Source organism: Triticum dicoccoides, chromosome 4B (assembly GCF_002162155.2).
Source record: "Triticum dicoccoides isolate Atlit2015 ecotype Zavitan chromosome 4B, WEW_v2.0, whole genome shotgun sequence".
NCBI classification, from domain to species: Eukaryota; Viridiplantae; Streptophyta; class Magnoliopsida; order Poales; family Poaceae; genus Triticum; species Triticum dicoccoides.
In genome coordinates this window covers 284990424-285009339 of record NC_041387.1, presented here as the reverse complement: position 1 = coordinate 285009339, position 18916 = coordinate 284990424, and the positions used below count along the sequence as shown (strand labels likewise).

At 46.7% G+C, this 18916-nt stretch overlaps 1 protein-coding gene across 1 annotated transcript; it reads left to right on the top strand.

The window, feature by feature from the left end:
• The first annotated feature begins 1049 nt into the window (after positions 1-1049).
• On the top strand, positions 1050-15698 carry LOC119292652. The gene is made up of 2 exons (XM_037571415.1): positions 1050-1673; positions 15255-15698. Exons 1-2 carry the CDS (start codon positions 1050-1052, stop codon positions 15696-15698), a joined length of 1068 nt encoding a protein of 355 aa, XP_037427312.1.
• The last annotated feature ends 3218 nt before the right edge of the window (positions 15699-18916 follow it).

The window sequence follows — 18916 nt, the reverse complement described above, 5'->3', positions numbered from 1 at the left end:
CGTAGCTATGCATCTCAATGGATATATTTTGTGTGTGCGTAGTAAATTTTTGTTTTCCATGCAACGTTCCCAATATTAGGGTCGGACCTTCATTGTCATTGATCATGTTTGACATGAACGCCTCCTAGATGATCATGGTTTGCAAGCATTCATCATGTCCGAAATGAACTAGCGGTCTATGCAAAACATTAAACATGCCATATGCAACTTTGATCAGACATGAGCAATAAAAAACATATCGACTCTTGTTCTGTCACTCCGTCGAACAGGTCGTGGGCAGCCCGGGCGCTGCCGATGCCCGTGCTCATCCGCGCCCGAACGAGTTGTGCGAGTGACATAAGTCCACCGTCGGCATCTGTGTGGGTGGAAAGCTCTCCGGAATGGCCCAACTGCCCGTTAGATCCTCCTCTGTCTCAATGTGGTCCGACTGTGTAATGCGCATTGGTGGACGGATGGAAAGGGCGCGGGGTTCCAGGCGCGACGGGGGGGGGGGGCAACTGCTCGTCCATGTCCGCACCTCCCTGCGCCGCCGCCACCGCTTCCCTCTCTCGCTGACGGCGTCGCAACATCTTTCGGGTGACGTTTTCCACCTTGCACGACGGACACAAGGAAGGGACACTAACGGATGAGGTGGACGCGATCTCCACCGCAGAGGTCAGGGACGGACTGGACGACATCTAGGAGGGCGGATCAGGACCGCTGGTGAAGATGGGGAGCAAGGGTGGCGGACGGCAAGGGCTCGGGCGCCGGAAAGATAGGACTCGGGCGCGAGAAAGGTAGGAGGAGGCGGGAGGAAGAGGAAGGATCTGGTGCAAATTGTGGTTGGGCAGGGCTGTCGGGTTCAACATGGCTGAAGCACCCGGATGCCCCATATCTGTTCCATATTTGGATTGGATACGAGACGTACCGGTCAGTCTAGGCATTCGAGGTCTGTTTAAAGAGCTCGACTGGGTCGGATTTTTCAGACGGGTTTGGGGCCCAGATGCTCTAAACGCTTAAAACTATGCTGCTCCCGTGTTGTTCCTAACCCCCGCCTCCACGCCACATCCATGGCCACCCTCATCCCTCGTGCTCCACCACCAAATCCCCACCGTCACTCCCTTCTCCCCCGACCACCGACCCTATCCCCCCAGCTCCGCCTATGCCTCCCTGTTCGCTGCCTCCGCCTCGCTTCCCCGGCTGCGACCATTGCCACGGTGATGGCCGCCGTGCCCCCCGATGACATCTCGCAGCTCAATAACCGTCTCTACGCGCTCGTCCACCACCGCTGTGTCTCTTCGGCTGCCACATCTCCCATGGACCCCGCCCACGCGGATGCCTACCTCCACATGATACACAAGCAGCAACACCTCGGCCTCCGCCAGCTCCGTCGGCACACGGCCGAACCGGAATACGAGAGAGACGTTGTAATAAATGGGGAGGACAAGGAGGAGGGCGCCGGAAGGAGGAAGGGGATGGCGGCCAAGAGCTCTTTGGGGCACCGTGTGGACCCTCGTGAGCTGGAGCTCGGCGAGTACGTCGTTCACAAGAAAGTCGGCATCGGCAAGTTCGTGTGTATAAGCGGAGAGGATGGAGAGGACTACATGTTCATTCAATATGCGGACGCCATGGCGAAGCTTGCAGTCGACCAAGCAGCACGCATGCTCTACCGATACAACCCGTATACCTCCACGGTTAACCTGCCCACCTCTTTTTTTTTGAAACTTCTTCCCCTCCTGTTTGTAGCATCTCTTCTAACTAAATTGTGTATGTTGTATTGCACATTAATATTAGGCAAGATATAAATTGTATGTTAATATTAGGTAGGATATAATTATGTGGTTAATGCTAACATTGATATTAGGCATTATATTAATTAGTAGAGGCTGCTAAATGTGTTTAATACTATACTTGTTTAACGCCGAGTGACGTAGACCTTTGAATATGCTATTGAACGGTTGAGATTTGTTGGATCTCCGCAACTCACTCCTTTTACTATAGGTATATAGATTGTATGTAGGACTGGAATTGTTGGATCAATTTGCTTGTCCAGACGTGTCTGAGCAAATGCTATTTTAAGTATTCATAGATAATCCACAATTCACCGGATCTCGACAATCACACCGCAAAAGAATCTTACATCAGATAGAACTCCAAGAACATCAAGGAGAACATTGTATTGAAGATCAAAGAGATAGAAGAAGCCATCTAGCTTCTAGCTATGGACCCATAGGTCTGTGGTAAACTACTCATGCTTCATCGGAAGGCAGCAAGGTTGATGTAGATGCCCTCCGTGATCGAATCCCCCTCCGGCAGGATGCCGGAAAAGGTCCCAAGATGGGATCTCATGGGAACAGAGGCTTGCAGCGGTGAAAAAGTATTTTGGTGGATGCTTCTGATGTTGGGGGAATATTTTGGAGTTTATAGTGCAAGAATTAGGGTTGGGGGACTCCCAAGGTGTCCACAAGCCAGGGGGTGCGCCCTAAGGGCTTGTGGGCACCTCAGGACTCTTCTGGCCCTCTCTCCAAGTTATGTGGGTGTCTTCTGATCCAAGAAAAATCATCGAGAAAGTTTTATTCCATTTGGACTCCGTTTGATATTCCTTTTCTGTAAAACTCAAAAACAAGGAAAAAACAGAAACTGGCACTAGGCTCTAGGTTAATAGGTTAGTCCCAAAAATAATATAAAATAGCATATTAATGCATATAAAACATCCAAAGTAGATAATATAATAGCATGGAACTATAAAAAATTATAGATACGTCGGAGACGTATCAAAGAACAAAGTGTGAACTTTGGTGGGCTTGCCGGATGATCGGCAAGCCATTGAGAATAAATGGATCTTCAAGAGGAAGACGGACACTGATGGTAATATTACTGTCTACAAAGCTCGACTTGTTGCAAAAGGTTTTCGACAAGTTCAAGGGTTTAACTATGATGAGACTTTCTCACTCGTAGTGATGCTTAAGTCTGTCAGAATCATGTTAGCAATTGCCGCATTTTATGATTACGAAATATGGCAAATGAACGTCAAAACTACATTCCTTAAAGGTTTTCTTAAAGAAGAGTTGTATATGATGCAACCAAAAGGTTTTGTCGATCCTAAAGGTGATAACAAAGTGTGCAAGCTCCAGCGATCCATCTATGGAATGGTGCAAGCATCTCATAGTTGGAATATATGCTTTGATGAGGTGATCAAAGCATTTTTTATAGACTTACGGTGAAGCCTGTATTTACAAGAAAGTGAGTGGGAGCTCTGTAACATTTCTAATATTATATATGGATGACATATTGCTGATTGAAAATGATATATAATTTCTAGATAGCATAAAAGGATATTTGAATAAGAGTTTTTCAATGAAAGACCTTCGTGAAGCTGCTTACATATTGGGCATCAAAATCTATAGAGATAGATCAAGACGCCTAATAGGACTTTCCCAAAGCACATACCTTGACAAAGTTTTGAAGAAGTTCAACATGGATCAGTCAAGGAAAGGATTCTTGCCTGTATTGCAAGGTCTGAAGTTGAGTAAGACTCAAAACCCGACCACGACAGAAGAAAGAGAAAGGATGAAAGTCATTCCCTATGCCACAACCATAGGCTCTACTATGTATACCATGACGTGTACTAGACCTGATGTGTGCCTTGCCATAAGTCTAGCATGGAGGTACCAAAGTGATCCAGGAGTAGATCACTGGACATCGCTTAAAATTATCCTTAGGTGCCTAGAGAGAACTAAGGAAATGTTTCTCGGTTATGGAGGTGATAAAGAGTTCGTCCTAAAGGGTTACGTCGATGCAAGTTTTTACACCGATCCGGATGGCTTTGAGTCTCAATCTGGATACGTATTGAACGTGGGAGCAATTAGCTAGAGTAGCTCCATGCAGAGCATTGTAAACATAGATATTTGCGAAGTACACACGGATCTGAATGTTGCAGACCCGTTGACTAAAACCTCTCTCATAGGCAAAACATGATCACACCTTATAACTCATTGGGTGTTGATCACATGACGATGTGAACTAGATTACTAACTCTAGTGCAAGTGGGAGACTGTTGGAAATATGCCCTAGATGCAATAATAAATTAGTTATTATCATATTTCCTTGTTCATGATAAAGGTTTATTATTCATGCTGCATTTGTATTGACTGGAAACTTAAATACATGTGTGAATACATAAACAAATACTATGTCCCAAGTGCGCCTCTACTAGACTAGCTCGTTGATCAAAGATGGTTAAGGTTTCCTAACCATAGATATGAGTTGTCATTTGATAACGGGATCACATCATTAGGAGAATGAAGTGATGGACAAGACCCATCTGTTAGCTTAGCATATGATCGTTCAATTTATTGCTATTGCTTTCTTAATGTCAAATGCATATTCCTTTGACCATGAGATCATGCAACTCCTGGATACCGTAGGAATACCTTGTGTGCTATCAAACATCACTTCGTAACTGGGTGATCATAAAAGTGCTCTACAGGTATCTCCGAAGGTGTCTGTTGAGTTGGCGTGAATCGAGATTGGGATTTGTCACTCCATATGACGGAGAGGTATCTCTGGGTCCTCTCGGTAATACACCATCACAAGAAGCTTGCAAGCAAAGTGACTAAGGAGTTAGTTGCAAGATGATGTATTATGAAACGAGTAAAGAGAGACTTGCCAGTAAAGAGATTGAACTAGGTATGGAGATACCGACGATCGAATCTCGAGCAAGTAACATACCAACAGACAAAGAGAACTACGTATGTTGTCATAAAGGTTCGACCGATAAAGACCTTCATAGAATATGTAGGAACAAATATGGGCATCTAGGTCCCTCTATTGGTTATTGACCGGAGAATCGTCTCGGTTATATCTACATCATTCTCAAACCCATGGAGTCTGCACACTAAACGTTCGTTGACGATATATTACTATATGAGTTATGTATGTTGGTGACCGAATGTCATTTGGAGTCCCGGATGTGATCACGGACATAACGAAGAGCTCTAGAATGCTCCGGAGGTAAAGATTGATATATAGGATGAAGGTGTTGGAGTTTCGAAAATGTTTCGGTATGCACCGGATTATCGTCGGGGTCCCGGAAGGGGTTCCGGGAGGCCACCGGTAGGTTATACCTACTTGGTAGACCTCATGGGCCACAGGAGGGAGGCACACCAGCCCACAAAGGGCTGGGAAGCTCCCCCTCCCCTGCTCACGCATGGAAGGAAGGAGGGGCCAACTGTCAGATTGCTGGAAGGGGTTCCGGGAGGCCATCGGTAGGTTATACCTGGTGGGCCACATGTGCCAAAGGAGGGAGGAGCACCAGCCCACAAAGGGCTGGGAAGCTCCCCCTCCCCTGCTCACACACAGAAGGAAGGAGGGGGTGCCCTAGGGCAACCGACCCCCCTTTCCTCCCCCCATGCACCAAATATGGAAGGGGGGTACGCCTGAGGCAGGGCAGCCGCCGGGCCCCTCCTGCCTTCTCCTTCACACCTAAAGGAAGGAAGGGGGGGCGCCTAGGGCTTCCTCCTCTACCCTCCACCTATATATATGAGAGGAGGGGAGGGGGCAACACATACCACGCTTCCAAGCCGTGTGTGGCGCCCCCTCTCCTTCTAGTTCCTCATCCGTCCAAATTCGTTGTGCTCAGCGAAGCCCTGTGGAATAGTTTCACCACCACCGTCACCATGCCGTCGTGCTGCCGGAACTCATTTACTACTTCACCTCTCTTGCTGGATCGAGAAGGTGAGGACATCATCGAGCAGAATGTGTGCTGAACGCGGAGGTGCCGTGCGTTCGGTGCTTGATCGGTACGGATCGTGAAGGTGTACGACTACATCAACTGCGTTGATAAACACTTCCGCTTAGCAATCTATAAGGGTATGTAGATGCTTTACCCCTCTCGTAGCTATGGATCTCCATGGATATATTTTGTGTGTGCGTAGTAAATTTTTGTTTTCCATGCAACTTTCCCCAACATTAGGGTTGGACCTTCATTGTCATTGATCATGTTTGACATGAACGCCTCCTAGATGATCATGGTTTGCAAGCATTCATTATGTCCGAAATGAACTAGCGGTCTATGCAAAACATTGAACATGCCATATGCAACTTTGATCAGACATGAGCAATAAAAAACATATCGACTCTTGTTCTTTCACTCCGTTGAACAGGTCGTGGGCAGCCCGGGCGCCGCCTATGCCCGTGCTCACCCGCGCCAGAATGAGTTGTGCGAGGGACATAAGTCCACCGCCGGCATCTGCGTGGGCGGAAAGCTCTCCGGAATGACCCAACTAACTGTTGGATCCTCCTTTGTCTCAACGTGGTCCGACGGCGTAATGCGCATTGGCGGACGGATGGAAAGGGTGCGGGGTTCCGGGCGCGACCAGGGGAGGGGGGCAGCTGCTCGTCCATGTCCGCACCTCCTTGCGCCGCCTCCGCCACTTCCCTCTCTCGCTGCCGGCGTCGCTGAGGGAGTCCTGGATTAGGGGGTATCCGGACAGCTGGACTATATACCTTGGCCGGACTGTTGGACCGTGAAGATACAAGACTCAAGACTTCGTCCCGTGTCCGGATGGGACTCTCCTTTGCGTGGAGGACAAGCTTGGCGATCCAGATATTATATTTCCTTCTTTGTAACCGACTCCATGTAAACCCTAGCCCTCTCCGGTGTCTATATAAACCGGAGGGTTTAGTCCTTAGGGACAGAATCATAATCATCATAGGCTAGCTTCTAGGGTTTAGCCTCTACGATCTCGTGGTAGATCAACTCCTGTACTACTCATATCATCAATATCAATCAAGCACGAAGTAGGGTTTTACCTCCATCGAGAGGGCCCGAACCTGGGTAAAACATCGTGTCCCTTGCCTCCTGTTACCATTAGCCTTAGACGCACAGATCGGGACCCCCTACCCGAGATCCGCCAGTTTTGACACTGACATTGGTGCTTTCATTGAGAGTTCCTCCGTGACGTTGGTGCAAGGCTCGATGGCCCGTCTCGTTGTCAAGGACAACATCGCCTTTGGGGGAGCATTGGCGATAGGCCAGATTCTCCGATTAGGCGGCTTCGTCATGGCCGCCCGATCGGCTTCCGCGCCTACGATGACCTCTCAAGTCATCAAAAACAGCCTCCACATCAATTCGGAACTCGCCGAACAGATGAATCCAATAGAGCTCTCCTCCCTCAATGAGCTCTTGGATCGCATCGCTGCTCTGGGAGTCGCTACAGACTATGATCGGGTCAGGCTTAAACCCAACCAGAGGGATATTAAATCCCCACCGGTCACCCATGAGATAGCGGTAGTGGAGGAGCCGCATACGGATTATCCCTCTATTTTGAGGACGAATTATGTCCGGATTACCGAGCTCTCTGAGCCGGATACCCGCTCGCGGGAAAACATGACCCAGACCCCGGATTTAGAATCGGGTATCGGGCCGGAAAAATCGGGCAACACTCCGGATCTCGAGCTATCAAGCCCGGAAGCTCCTCTGCCCCTGGGCGTTAGATCGGATCAGAATCCAGATTCAGCTACACCCACCCACCCGGACTTAAACCGTATCTCCCATATCAGACAAGAGCCCCAAGAGACAGTACATCGCTACTGGGCCAGATTCCTCCTTGTGCTAAACAAGGTCACGGACTGTCGTGAGGAAGATGCAATCTCACTTTTCTGCAAAAGTTGCATGGACAAAGGGATCCTTAATGCTATAAGTCAATGTGACATAGTGCACTTTGCTGACTTAGCAGCCATAGTACAGAAGTACTGTGCGATGGAAAGCGCCTGGAAAACCCAAACAGAATTTTGGGATAGTCCGGCTCTCACCAAAACCTTTGTCCGAACTAAATGGGCGAACTCTTGTAAGTCAGCTGATCCAATCCCCAAGAAACCAAAGCCCACCCCAGGGTGTGGAACCGTATTGGAAGAATGGCTCAATGGGCCATGTAAACTCCACAGCATGCCGGACACTACACCAACACATAGCCTTAGAGCATGTTGGATACTCCGTCAGGTAGCAAAAGTTGGCGAGGATCTTCTTGTAAGCCATAAAGCAGAACAACATCCCGCCAAAGAAAACAATACGATACTAACAGTCTTCGAGACTTTCGCCTCAAACAATAGGCGCAAGTGAGCTCATCGAAATTTCGCTGAAATCTGCCACGTGGCAAAAATAAATCCGTGGAACAACACTGCTATAACTTTCAGTGCCAGTGATGAGCCTCAATTCCAGACAGTCCGGGTACCAGCCGCTTTGGTCCTTAGCCCAATCATGGACGGCTTTTGGCTCACTAAAGTACTCATGGACGGCAGAAGCGGATTAAACTTGATCTACGAAGAAACACTCAACAAGATGGAAATTGACAAAAGCCGCATTGAGCAAAACGGCACAACCTTCAGGGGAATCATCCCTAGTCGGGAAGCACGATGTGCGGGGAAAATCACACTCGATGTGGTATTCGGCACTCCGGAGAATTATAGGTCCGAAGAAATCACATTCCAAGTGGCTCCTTTCAGCAGCGGATACCACGCCCTTTTAGGGCGGGACATGTTCACAAGCTTTCAAGCTATACCCCATTACGGGTACATGAAGCTTAAAATGCGCGGACCCAATGGAATCATCACTCTAGACAGTGATCCGAATGTCGCACTTCGCGCCGAAAACAAAACCGCAGCACTAGCCCTGGAAGCATTATCCAAAGCTCTAGCAGCGAAGAACTAACAACGCTGCACGTCACCGTGGACAGGGACGACGTGATACTCGACAAGCGACCCAAGTCCACCTCATTTAAACCCGCAGACGAGATAGTCAAATTCCAGGTGCATCCAACGGATCCCACGAAGACAGCTTCCATCGGGACACAGTTGAGCCCCATAATGGACACCGCACTACGAGACTTCCTACGCGAGAATTGGGATATTTTTGCCTGGCACCCTTCGGACATGCCGGGCATCCCACGCAGACTGGCCGAACACAACCTCAATATACTGAAAGGATACAAGCCTGTCAGACAGACTCTTAGGCGCTTCTCAGAGCCCAAACGGCAAGCCATGGGGGAAGAGCTAGCCAAGTTACCTGAGGACGGATTCATCAAAGATATCAAGCATCCGGATTGGCTGGAAAATCTGGTAATGGTACCAAAGAAGGACAAATCCTGGCGCCTATGCGTCGACTTCAAAGACCTCAACAAGGCTTGCCCCAAGGATCCCTTCCCCCTCCCTCGCATCGACCAAATCAACGACGCCACCTCAGGACACGACTCACTATGTTTTCTCGACTCATACTCTAGATACCATCAAATAAAGAAGGCAGAGTCCGACCAAGCTGCAATGGCTTTCATAACGCCATATGGTCCTTTCTGCTTCAACACTATGTGATGCGGAGCATCTATCGACCATCACCATGCACGTCAAACCATCACCGCAAGGACGGAGAGGACCGTGGACAAGAGAACACGCACGCACCATCGAAACCGAGGTTGACTCCTTCCTCTTCAAACTCCATTCTAATTCACACGAGAATTGGGTCCTACCTCAAATGGAAGTACTATGCATGATTAGGTGTCAAGGTGTTGATCATGGAGAGGCTAGCGCGAAGACCCAAGCACCCACGGTCGAGGAGAAGGAGGAGAGGAGCGACAAGAGAGAAGACGGAGAAGGCACAAGTGCCCGGACCCCAACCGCCGGAGGGCCAAGTCCCTGGCCACCCCGGGTGCCTGGCCCTCCCCTGGGCGCTGCCTCTGCCGGCCCCGGGTGCCTGGCCTTGGAGCCCCGGGTGCCCGGCCCTTGGCCCAGCCGCCACCGGGGTGCTGGCGTGGCCCACCCCGGGTGCCCGGGTCGCCACCCCCGGGTGCCCGGCCTCCTCCCAGCACGGCCCAGTCCCGCCCTCGGGTGCCCGGTCCAGCTGTTGGAGCAGGCCTACTCCGCCCGGGTGCCCGGGCCACCAACCCGGGTGCCCCCCCCCCTACAGCAGCAGCCCGGCGCGCACCTGACCACCCCGGGTGCCCGGGCCTCACACCCCCGGGTGCCCGGACCCATCCATGTGTGCCTGCGTGCATTTTGTGGTCTTTGACCATTGTACCCCTCTCTCACCCAACTTCGTCCCTAGACTATATAAACACCTCCCCTAGCTCTTTTGGAAGGATAGCAAAGTATTTGATAGACATTTGTGAGCTTTGCTCCATGGGTCCACTCCACTAGGAGATCAAGACCTCCTCTTCGAGTGACCAAACATCAAGACCTCCTCCTTGGGGAAGGATCCCCATCATAGGATCATCAAGCCCTCATCTCCTTCTTAGTATTTGGGATGAACTCTACCATGTATCTTGTTTCCCTTTGATTGTTCATGTACCTTGTGGATCTTGTGTGTTTGTTAGTCTAGTGGATGTGTGATTTGGACTTGTTCTTGAGTGTTCCTCTTGTTGTCCCTCTTGTGTTCATCTTGTTCTTGGGGATTCCCCCTCCAATTCGTGAAAGATCTTCACTTAGGGTTCCACCCTACAACACTATGCCTTTCGGGCTTAAAAATGCCGGAGCAACCTATCAACGCATGATTCAAACATGCCTGGAAAAGCAAATCAGCAAGACAGTGGAGGCATATGTGGACGACGTGGTCAAGACACGTCTAAACCCTAATAGACGACTTGAGGCTTACGTTTGATAACCTCCGAACATACGATATCAAGCTAAACCCGGAAAATGTGTTTTCGGCGTGCCCTCTAGGAAGCTGCTCGGCTTCATTGTTTCCAATAGAGGAATTGAAGCGAATCCGACAAAAATCCGAGCTCTCTCGCAGTTAGCTATCCCAACAGACCTCAAGCATATCCAAAAACTAGCTGGATGCGTGTGGAAGTGCAATCATGCCCTTACATTATGTTTTGATGTTAATGACAATCTACATGTAGGGGACTAACAATGGCTATCAAGTGAATCTCAGGTGTTGGTCCCTGGTTCGTTAAATTGTGTGTGGATCAAGAGCATATGAAGTGGGTTCTCTCAAGGATGAAGTGTTAAAATGATGTTTCATTTTGTTTCCTTGAGTATAGGATCCCGCACTATTAAGAGGGGATCGATTGGGTTCGTAACAGACTTGCTCTAGTCAAAATACTCCTTCCCATAGTTCTTTTTATCCATTCTTGACTTTGAACCATTCTGTCTCTGGGAGTGCCGGATGTCCGGGCCTCATGTCGGATGTCCGTGCCGCCCCCCCCCGGATGTCCGGCTCATGCCCGGATATCTGGCCCTTGCTTTTTCCCTTTCCAGTAGGTTGTCAGTTTTTCGCCGGATGTCCGGGTGTTCACCGGATTTTCAGGCCTTCCTATCTCGCCGGATGTCCGGGCCCTATTCCGGATGTCCGGCCCCTTACTGCCCAAAAAACTGATATGGTTCTGTAAATGTTTGTGGGCTCTTCGGATGTCCGGCTATCTTCCGGATGTCCGGGCTTTCCTTTTACGCCGGATGTCTGGGCTTGACCCCCGGATGTCCGGCTCCTCTGGTTCCTACTCTGTTCTGCCCTGTTCTCCAAGTGGCTTGCCAGGCCGGATGTCCGGCCCCTAGCCCGGATGTCCGGCCTGCCCGTTCACTTGCACTACAACGGCCATATTTGAGCTCACACTATATATATAGCCTTTCTTCCCCACGAGAGAGGTTGACCATTCACTTTGAACAAACCCTAGAACACTTCTCACTCTCTCTCTCATTCCTACACACCAAATCTTAGATCCCCAAGGGATTTGAGAGCTTTGGAGAGAAGTTGTCCGATCAAGTGATAGATCCACTTCTCCCCCTTCTTTGCTCCCAAGGAATTCGTGATTAGAGCAAGTCTTGAGCTTTTCACCATCGATCTTGTTACTCTTGGAGGTTGGAGACTCCTAGACGGTAGGAGTCTTTCGGAGAGGAATCGACCTTTGTGATTACCCCCGGAAAAGTTTGTGAGGGTTTGGAGACCACCCCAAGGTCTACCACTAGTGGTGGAGAAATGCCTTCGTGGTGTTGTCTCAAAGGGAGAATAGGGTGAGACTTCATCGCGTTGGTGTGCCTTCGTGGTAACATCCACCTCTCTAATGGTGACGTAGCTTCCCTCCAAGGAAGTGAACATCGGTACATCCTCGTCTCCCGGAGTTGCGGTTATTCCTAACCATAACTCTCTACTTGTGGTTACTTGTCTCTTAGCACTTACTTATATCATATTGTGCTTGTTTACCTACATACTTGTGTTTCTTGTTTATCTTGCTTAACACTTAATACTACACTTACAATTGTTAGGATCACTTTCATATTCCGCATTAGTGCCTAAAATTGCTAAGTAACAATTAAAATTTGTAATTGTACCTATTCACCCCCCCCCTCTAGGTCCATCTCGATCCTTTCAATTGGTATCAGAGCCTCATGCTCTATTCTTGTGGCTTAGCCGCCCTAGAGCGAGATGAACCCGAATGGGACTCCGCTGGTTGCAGATCCTATGGATAAAGGCGAGGCTTCTTCTGAAGTCAAGTCTTTTACATCTGAGGATCTGGAACGGGCCCTTGCTAAGCAAAAAGAGGAGCATGAGGCTTCTCTTGAGGCCTTGGTCCAACTGAGATTAGCCACGTTGTCCATGATGCTTGCACCACTCTCGGGTGGTGCCATTTCGAGGCCAACCGTGCCTACTTCGTCACTTGGTCAACAACCTCCTAGCAATGAACACACAAGTGTTCCTTGGCTTTATGCAAGACCTCAGGTTGAGAAACCAAGATATAATCCTCAAGGCAAACCTCCTTTACTTAGTGCCACTTCTGATTTTGCTTTGTGGAGAGTTGCTATGCAGGATCATCTTCGACATGGAAACGATGAGATGCTGGAGATCTTGGAGTATGGCTATCATGTGGTTGATCCAAAGAACCCTACACCAAGAGAAATTTATGACAAGAATCTCAATGACACTGCAATCATGTGTATAAGGAGAGGTATGGATGAAAAGCAAAGGAGACCGTTCATACACATCACAAGTGCCAAGGAGCTATGGGAAAGTGTTATACGATCCAAGACTGGCACTTCTACCCTCCGGAGTGCTCAATATGAAATTGCCAAGGGGAAATTGCAAAACTTTTGTATGGAGAAAGGTGAAACCCCCAATCAACTCCATGAGCGCCTCATGACTCTCACTGCCGATATTGAGTCATGTGAGTGTGACAAGACACAAGATGGATTCAACATGACTAAGAGATTCCTTGTGGATAAGTTGCTTCATGCTCTTGCTCCATATCACCATCAAATGGTGTGGGACATAAGACAACACCAGACCTTCAAGGAAATGACTACAGATGACATCATATCCACCTTTCAACTATTTGAAGAGTCAAAGGCTAATGCCACAAAACATCTTGCCATGCATGGTTCCCCATCATCAAAGGTCAATCTTGCATTGAAGGCCAAGCATGTATGTGAAGATGAGCAAAGTGAAGAAGAAGAAGAAGATGATGATGAAGAAGATGGTGATGAGATTGAATTCGACGAGGGCCCTTCATATGAAGACATGGATCTCTTTGTCAAGAAGTTTAGCACGGGAAAATTCAAGGGAAGATTTCAAAAGAAGAAAGTAAGAAAATGCTACAAATGTGAGGAAACCAACCACTTCTCCAATGAGTGCCCTTATGAGAAGAGAGAAGATAAACCAAGGTTTCCCAAGACCTTTCCTAAGAAGAAATTGCCAAATCCTTTGAACTCCAAGCTCAATAAGAGAGATGGGAAAGCAATGGTTGCTCAAGAAGAATCCGATCCGGATGATGTTAGTGGTTTTGCCGGAGTTGCTCAAGACTCTCAAAACACTTTGATGTTAGTAAACAAGAGTGGTGACGTGGTCACTGACAACTACATGAAAGATTACAAGGGCAACGCTCACAAGTGTCTAATGGCAAAGGCCATGATAGAAGATGGAGAGGAACAAATCTCTCCTGACAAGGTCAAGGTAACTCCACGATCAAATCCTCCTCTTTTCACTCCTTCTACTCCTAGTGATGAGTATCTTGATGCGGAGGATAGCTATGAGGATGATGATCTAGATGATCCTATGCTTGCTAAACTTAATAAGTTCATGTGTTCCCTCAAAGGAAAGAAGCTCACTATGTTTCGCATGCTTATGGAGATGGTGAGTAAGCACACCATCACCATTAAGGAACTCGAAACCCTCGTCACCGAGGAAAAGGAAAAATGTAAAATCCTTGAGCGGAAAGTTCAATATGAGGAAACACGAAATGGTGAACTATGCTTAAAAATTGGTGCAAATATTGATGTTCATACTAATGATCTTGCCTCCTTGAAAAAGGCTATTGACTCTTGCGAAGAGTTGATGAATGATAAATGTAAGCTTATTAAGTCTAATGCTTCTCTCTCTAAGGATTGTGAGCTCCTATCCGTGTCTCTCAAGACTAAGGAAGGAGAGCTGACTGTTCTTACAAAGAGTTTTGAAACGCTCAAACTTACTTATCTTGAAACTCTAGCCAAGGCTTACTCTTCTCCTATTATAAATGTTGATGCTTGTACTACTAACTCTAGTAGTGATCTAGCATCTATTCTTGAGGAAAATCGATTTCTCGAGGCTCAAGTCGAGAAAGGTCTCATGACATGTGCTCAAGGGCAAAAGAATCTTGATGAGATATTGAGTCAACACAATGAGGTGTTTGCCAAAGTGGGACTTGGGTTTGACCCAAGCACAAGCAAGAAGAAGGCGCCCTCTCAAAAGTGCACAACCCCTCTAAAGGAAACATTTGTACGAGAAGGGCACAAGGAGAAAGGAAAGGTTGTGAGTGGGAAGGCCACAAGGGGCATGCCCACTCTCAACAAGCCTAAAGAGTTCATGCCTCCATCCTATGTACTTCGTAAGACTAAGGATGGAGAAGTCTTTGCAAAATTTGTTGGTCCTCGAAATGCATTCCGGTTTTATGCTATTTGGGTCCCTAAGACCCTTGTGACTAACTTGAGAGGTCTCATTGTAAAATGGGTGCCTCTAACCAAGTCTTAATTGTGTGTAGGTTGACTTCTCCGGTGGAGTGAAATGGGTGATTGATAGTGGATGTACAAATCATATGACCAGAGATAGCAAATTGCTCTACGATTTCATGGAAGCTATTCAACCATTTATGAGCATTATGTTTGGTGGAGGTTCAAAAGGACATGTACTCGGGTTGGGCAAGGTGGCTATCACAAATGACATGTCGCTTGCAAATGTCATGCTTGTAAGTTGGTTTAATTTTATTGTCCACCTACTTCTGTCACCTGATAAGTTTGAATGGACTGTTAAAATGTTAAAGTCTGGAATGTGGGAACTGGTTTCTGCTGTGGAAAACATGGATCATGCTTACATATTTTACATCCCTCATGAGTGTCCTGCTTCTCATGCACCTATTTGTCAGGCCATGGACATTGAGGGCCAACTTAGCAAAGTCAAGGGCAAGGAGAATATTGGACTAGCTTCCAATTTGCATGATGTGGAGTCACAGGAACTTCTGCAGCCTTTTGGCTCTGAAAACTTAAGGAAAAGAAGGAGTGGGAAGACACCCCTGGTTGAAACAGAGGTAAGGAGAAGTGATAGAATCAAAAAAGATAATGCTGGTTATAAAAGAAATTCTTGCTCAAATTCTAGCTGTCTGCCTTGCAATGCTGCCCCTCCAATCATTTCAAAATCAGTTGTCAAAAACCTCACTGCCTCTTTCTGCAAGGTTGCTGAGGGGGATCTGGAGGATAAGCTGCCTTAGAAGCCCAGGAGAAGGCAAGATGAGGAATTGGCCAAGGTGCCCTTGGCCTCAGAAGAGGACAACCCATCCAACTCTTCTTAATGTTAGTTGACTTCAGTTGGTATAGGGTGTTTTGGGGTAGTAGGTTTGGATTATGCTGTCCTTACTGGGATTTCTCAATGACTTTTGTAATGATGGGAGATTGGTTCTTTCTGGATCTTGTGGATCTGCTGGTGCACTCTATTATTGAGACCTATATGATGTATGGTTCATGGATGCTGTGCTGCTTCTGTGATGTGTTGTGCTTCATGGTTTTATGTTCTCTATGCTTCCTCAACTTCATGTATGTGCTCTTGATTGATCAAGTGCTGGTGCTTGATTACTGCTGCAGAAACTTTTATTGTTGTCATGAATAACACAAACAGGAATTGGAATATCCTCAATTGGAATATTAGAGGGATGAACTCTGAAGATAAATGGTTGGCTATTAAGCAGAAAATTGAAGAGAGTGACTGTAGCATCTTGTGTCTTCAAGAAACTAAAAGAGAGTCTTTTGATGCAGCTTACATCAAAAACTTTTGTCCTAACAGAATTAACAAATTTGCTTTCCTCCCATCTGTTGGAGCTTCTAGGGGGTTGCTAGTGGCTTGGAATGGATCTCAGTTTACAGGAGAAGTTATTGCTCAAAATAGATTCTCACTTTCAGTTCAATTCACCAGCTTGTTATCCAATCAGTCTTGGATCCTAACTAACATTTATGGCCCTTGTGATCCTCGGGACAAAGTGGATTTCATTAATTGGTTTCTCAATATTCACATGTCTGCAGATGTGGACTGGATTCTTATGGGGGACTTTAATCTCATGAGAGCCCCTTCTGACAGAAACAGACCCGGTGGAGATGTTAATGACATGCTCTTGTTCAATGAGGCAATCAGCAATCAGCGATTAATTGAGGTGCCACTGCAGGGCAGAAAATTCAGTTGGAGCAACATGCAGCATGATCCTCTTTTGGTCAAATTGGACTGGTTTTTTACTTCTGCCTCTTGGATGACCACTTTCCCAAACACCATAGTCCTGCCACTTGCAAAACCTATATCTGATCACTTGCCCTGTGTCATCAAAATTGGTACTTCCATTCCTAAAGCAAGAGTTTTTAGATTTGAAAACTATTGGCTGCAACATTCAGACTTCAAACAGGTGGTGGCTGCTGCTTGGAGCATCCCAGTGGGGAATCTTGATGCTGTTAAAAATTTGAATGCAAAATTCAAGAACTTGAGGAGAGCTTCGAAGTTGTGGGCTAGGTCTTTATCTTGCATGAAAGACAAGATTGCCAAGCTTAATGATCTCATTTTCCTTTGGGATTTTTTTGAGGAATTCAGAGAATTACACACTCATGAATGGAACTACAGGGATATCTTAAAAGAGCAGCTGCTCATTCTTCTCAGGAACCAAAAGATCTATTGGAAGCAAAGGGGAAAGATTAAGGGGGTAAAATTTGGGGATGAGAACACAAAATTCTTCCATACTAAATCATATTGCTGTACTTCAAAATGATGATCAAGTTGAAATATCAGATCATGCTGGGAAAGCTGCAATCCTCTGGGAAGCTTTTAAGAAGAGAATGGGCACATCTCATAAAACGGCTATGCACTTCAACTTGGAATCCCTTTTTGGCCCAAGGCAGGATCAAACTATTTTTGATAACTTGGAGTTACCTTTCTCTGAAGAGGAAATTAATGATGTTGTTAAGGAACTTCCACCTGATAAATCACCAGGTCCTGATGGTTTCAACAATGAATTTTTGAAATCTTGTTGGGATATTATAAAAGGGGATGTGCTTAGATTTATTCAAGATTTCCATGCTGGGCAAATCTCACTTGAGAGCTTAAACACGTCTTACATCACCCTTATTCCTAAAGGAAGCACACCACTGACAGCAAATGACTTCAGACCTATTTCTCTCCTTAATTGCTGTCTTAAACTTGTCACTAAGTTGTTGGCTAACAGGCTGCAGAAAGTAATTCTAAAACTAGTGCACATCAACCAATATGGTTTCCTCAAGGAAAGGTCCATTCATGACTGTTTGGGTTGGGCATATGAGTATCTGCATCAATGCCATAAGTCCAAAAAGGAAATTGTTGTGCTTAAACTAGATTTCAAAAAGGCTTTTGACACCATTGAGCACCAAGCAATACTAGAGATATTAAAGGCCAAAGGTTTTGGAGACAGATGGATCAACTGGATTAAAATGTTGTTCACTTCTGCATCATCTGCTATCATGCTTAATGGGGTTCCTGGCAAAAAGTTTTACTGTCTCAGGGGGGTCAGACAAGGAGATCCTCTATCACCACTATTATTTGTGCTTGCTGCAGACTTGCTTCAGTCAATTCTTAACAAGGCCATGCACCTGGGTATACTTTCTTCACCTCTGCAAGTGCAATCCTGTCCTAACTTTCCCATTGTCCAGTATGCTGATGACACTCTGGTTCTTCTTCAAGCTGATGCAAAGCAACTTCATTGCCTCAAAGCACTCCTAAATACTTTTGCTGATGCAACTGGCCTTAAAGTGAATTATAACAAATCAAGTCTTATCCCAATCAATGTGCCTGAGGACAAGGTGGAAATTTTGACAAATACATTTCAGTGTAAAAGAGAATCTTTTCCCATTCAGTATTTGGGAACACCATTGGGTCTTCATAAGCCTACTGTGGAGCAATGCTTTCCTCTAGTCACAAGATTGCAGAAAAAGCTTGTGGGTTTATCCTCATTCATGACAATGGCTGGGAGATTGTTGCTGGTAAAATCTGTTTTAAACTCTTTGTTGATTTACCTAATGGGATGCCTTGATGTGCCTGTCACCATCAAATCACAAGCTATCAAGTTGTTGAGACACTGTCTCTGGAGAGGACCTGACCTTGAGGATCATAGGCCCGCCATGGTGGCTTGGAGCACTGTTTGTATACCTAAGGACCAAGGAGGTCTGGGGATGATGGATATCTTTGTCCAAAACAAAGCTTTGCTTCTCAAAAACCTGCACAAGTTTTATAATAGGCACAACATTCCATGGGTTAACTTGATTTGGGAAACTTATTATGCAAATAATTTGCTGCCTGGCAGCAATTGGGTTGGTTCTTTTTGGTGGAAGGCAAATCTCAAGCTCATTCATAATTTCAAATCCTTGGCCAGATGTCACATAGGGGATGGTAAAAGTGCTCTATTCTGGTCTGATCTGTGGCATT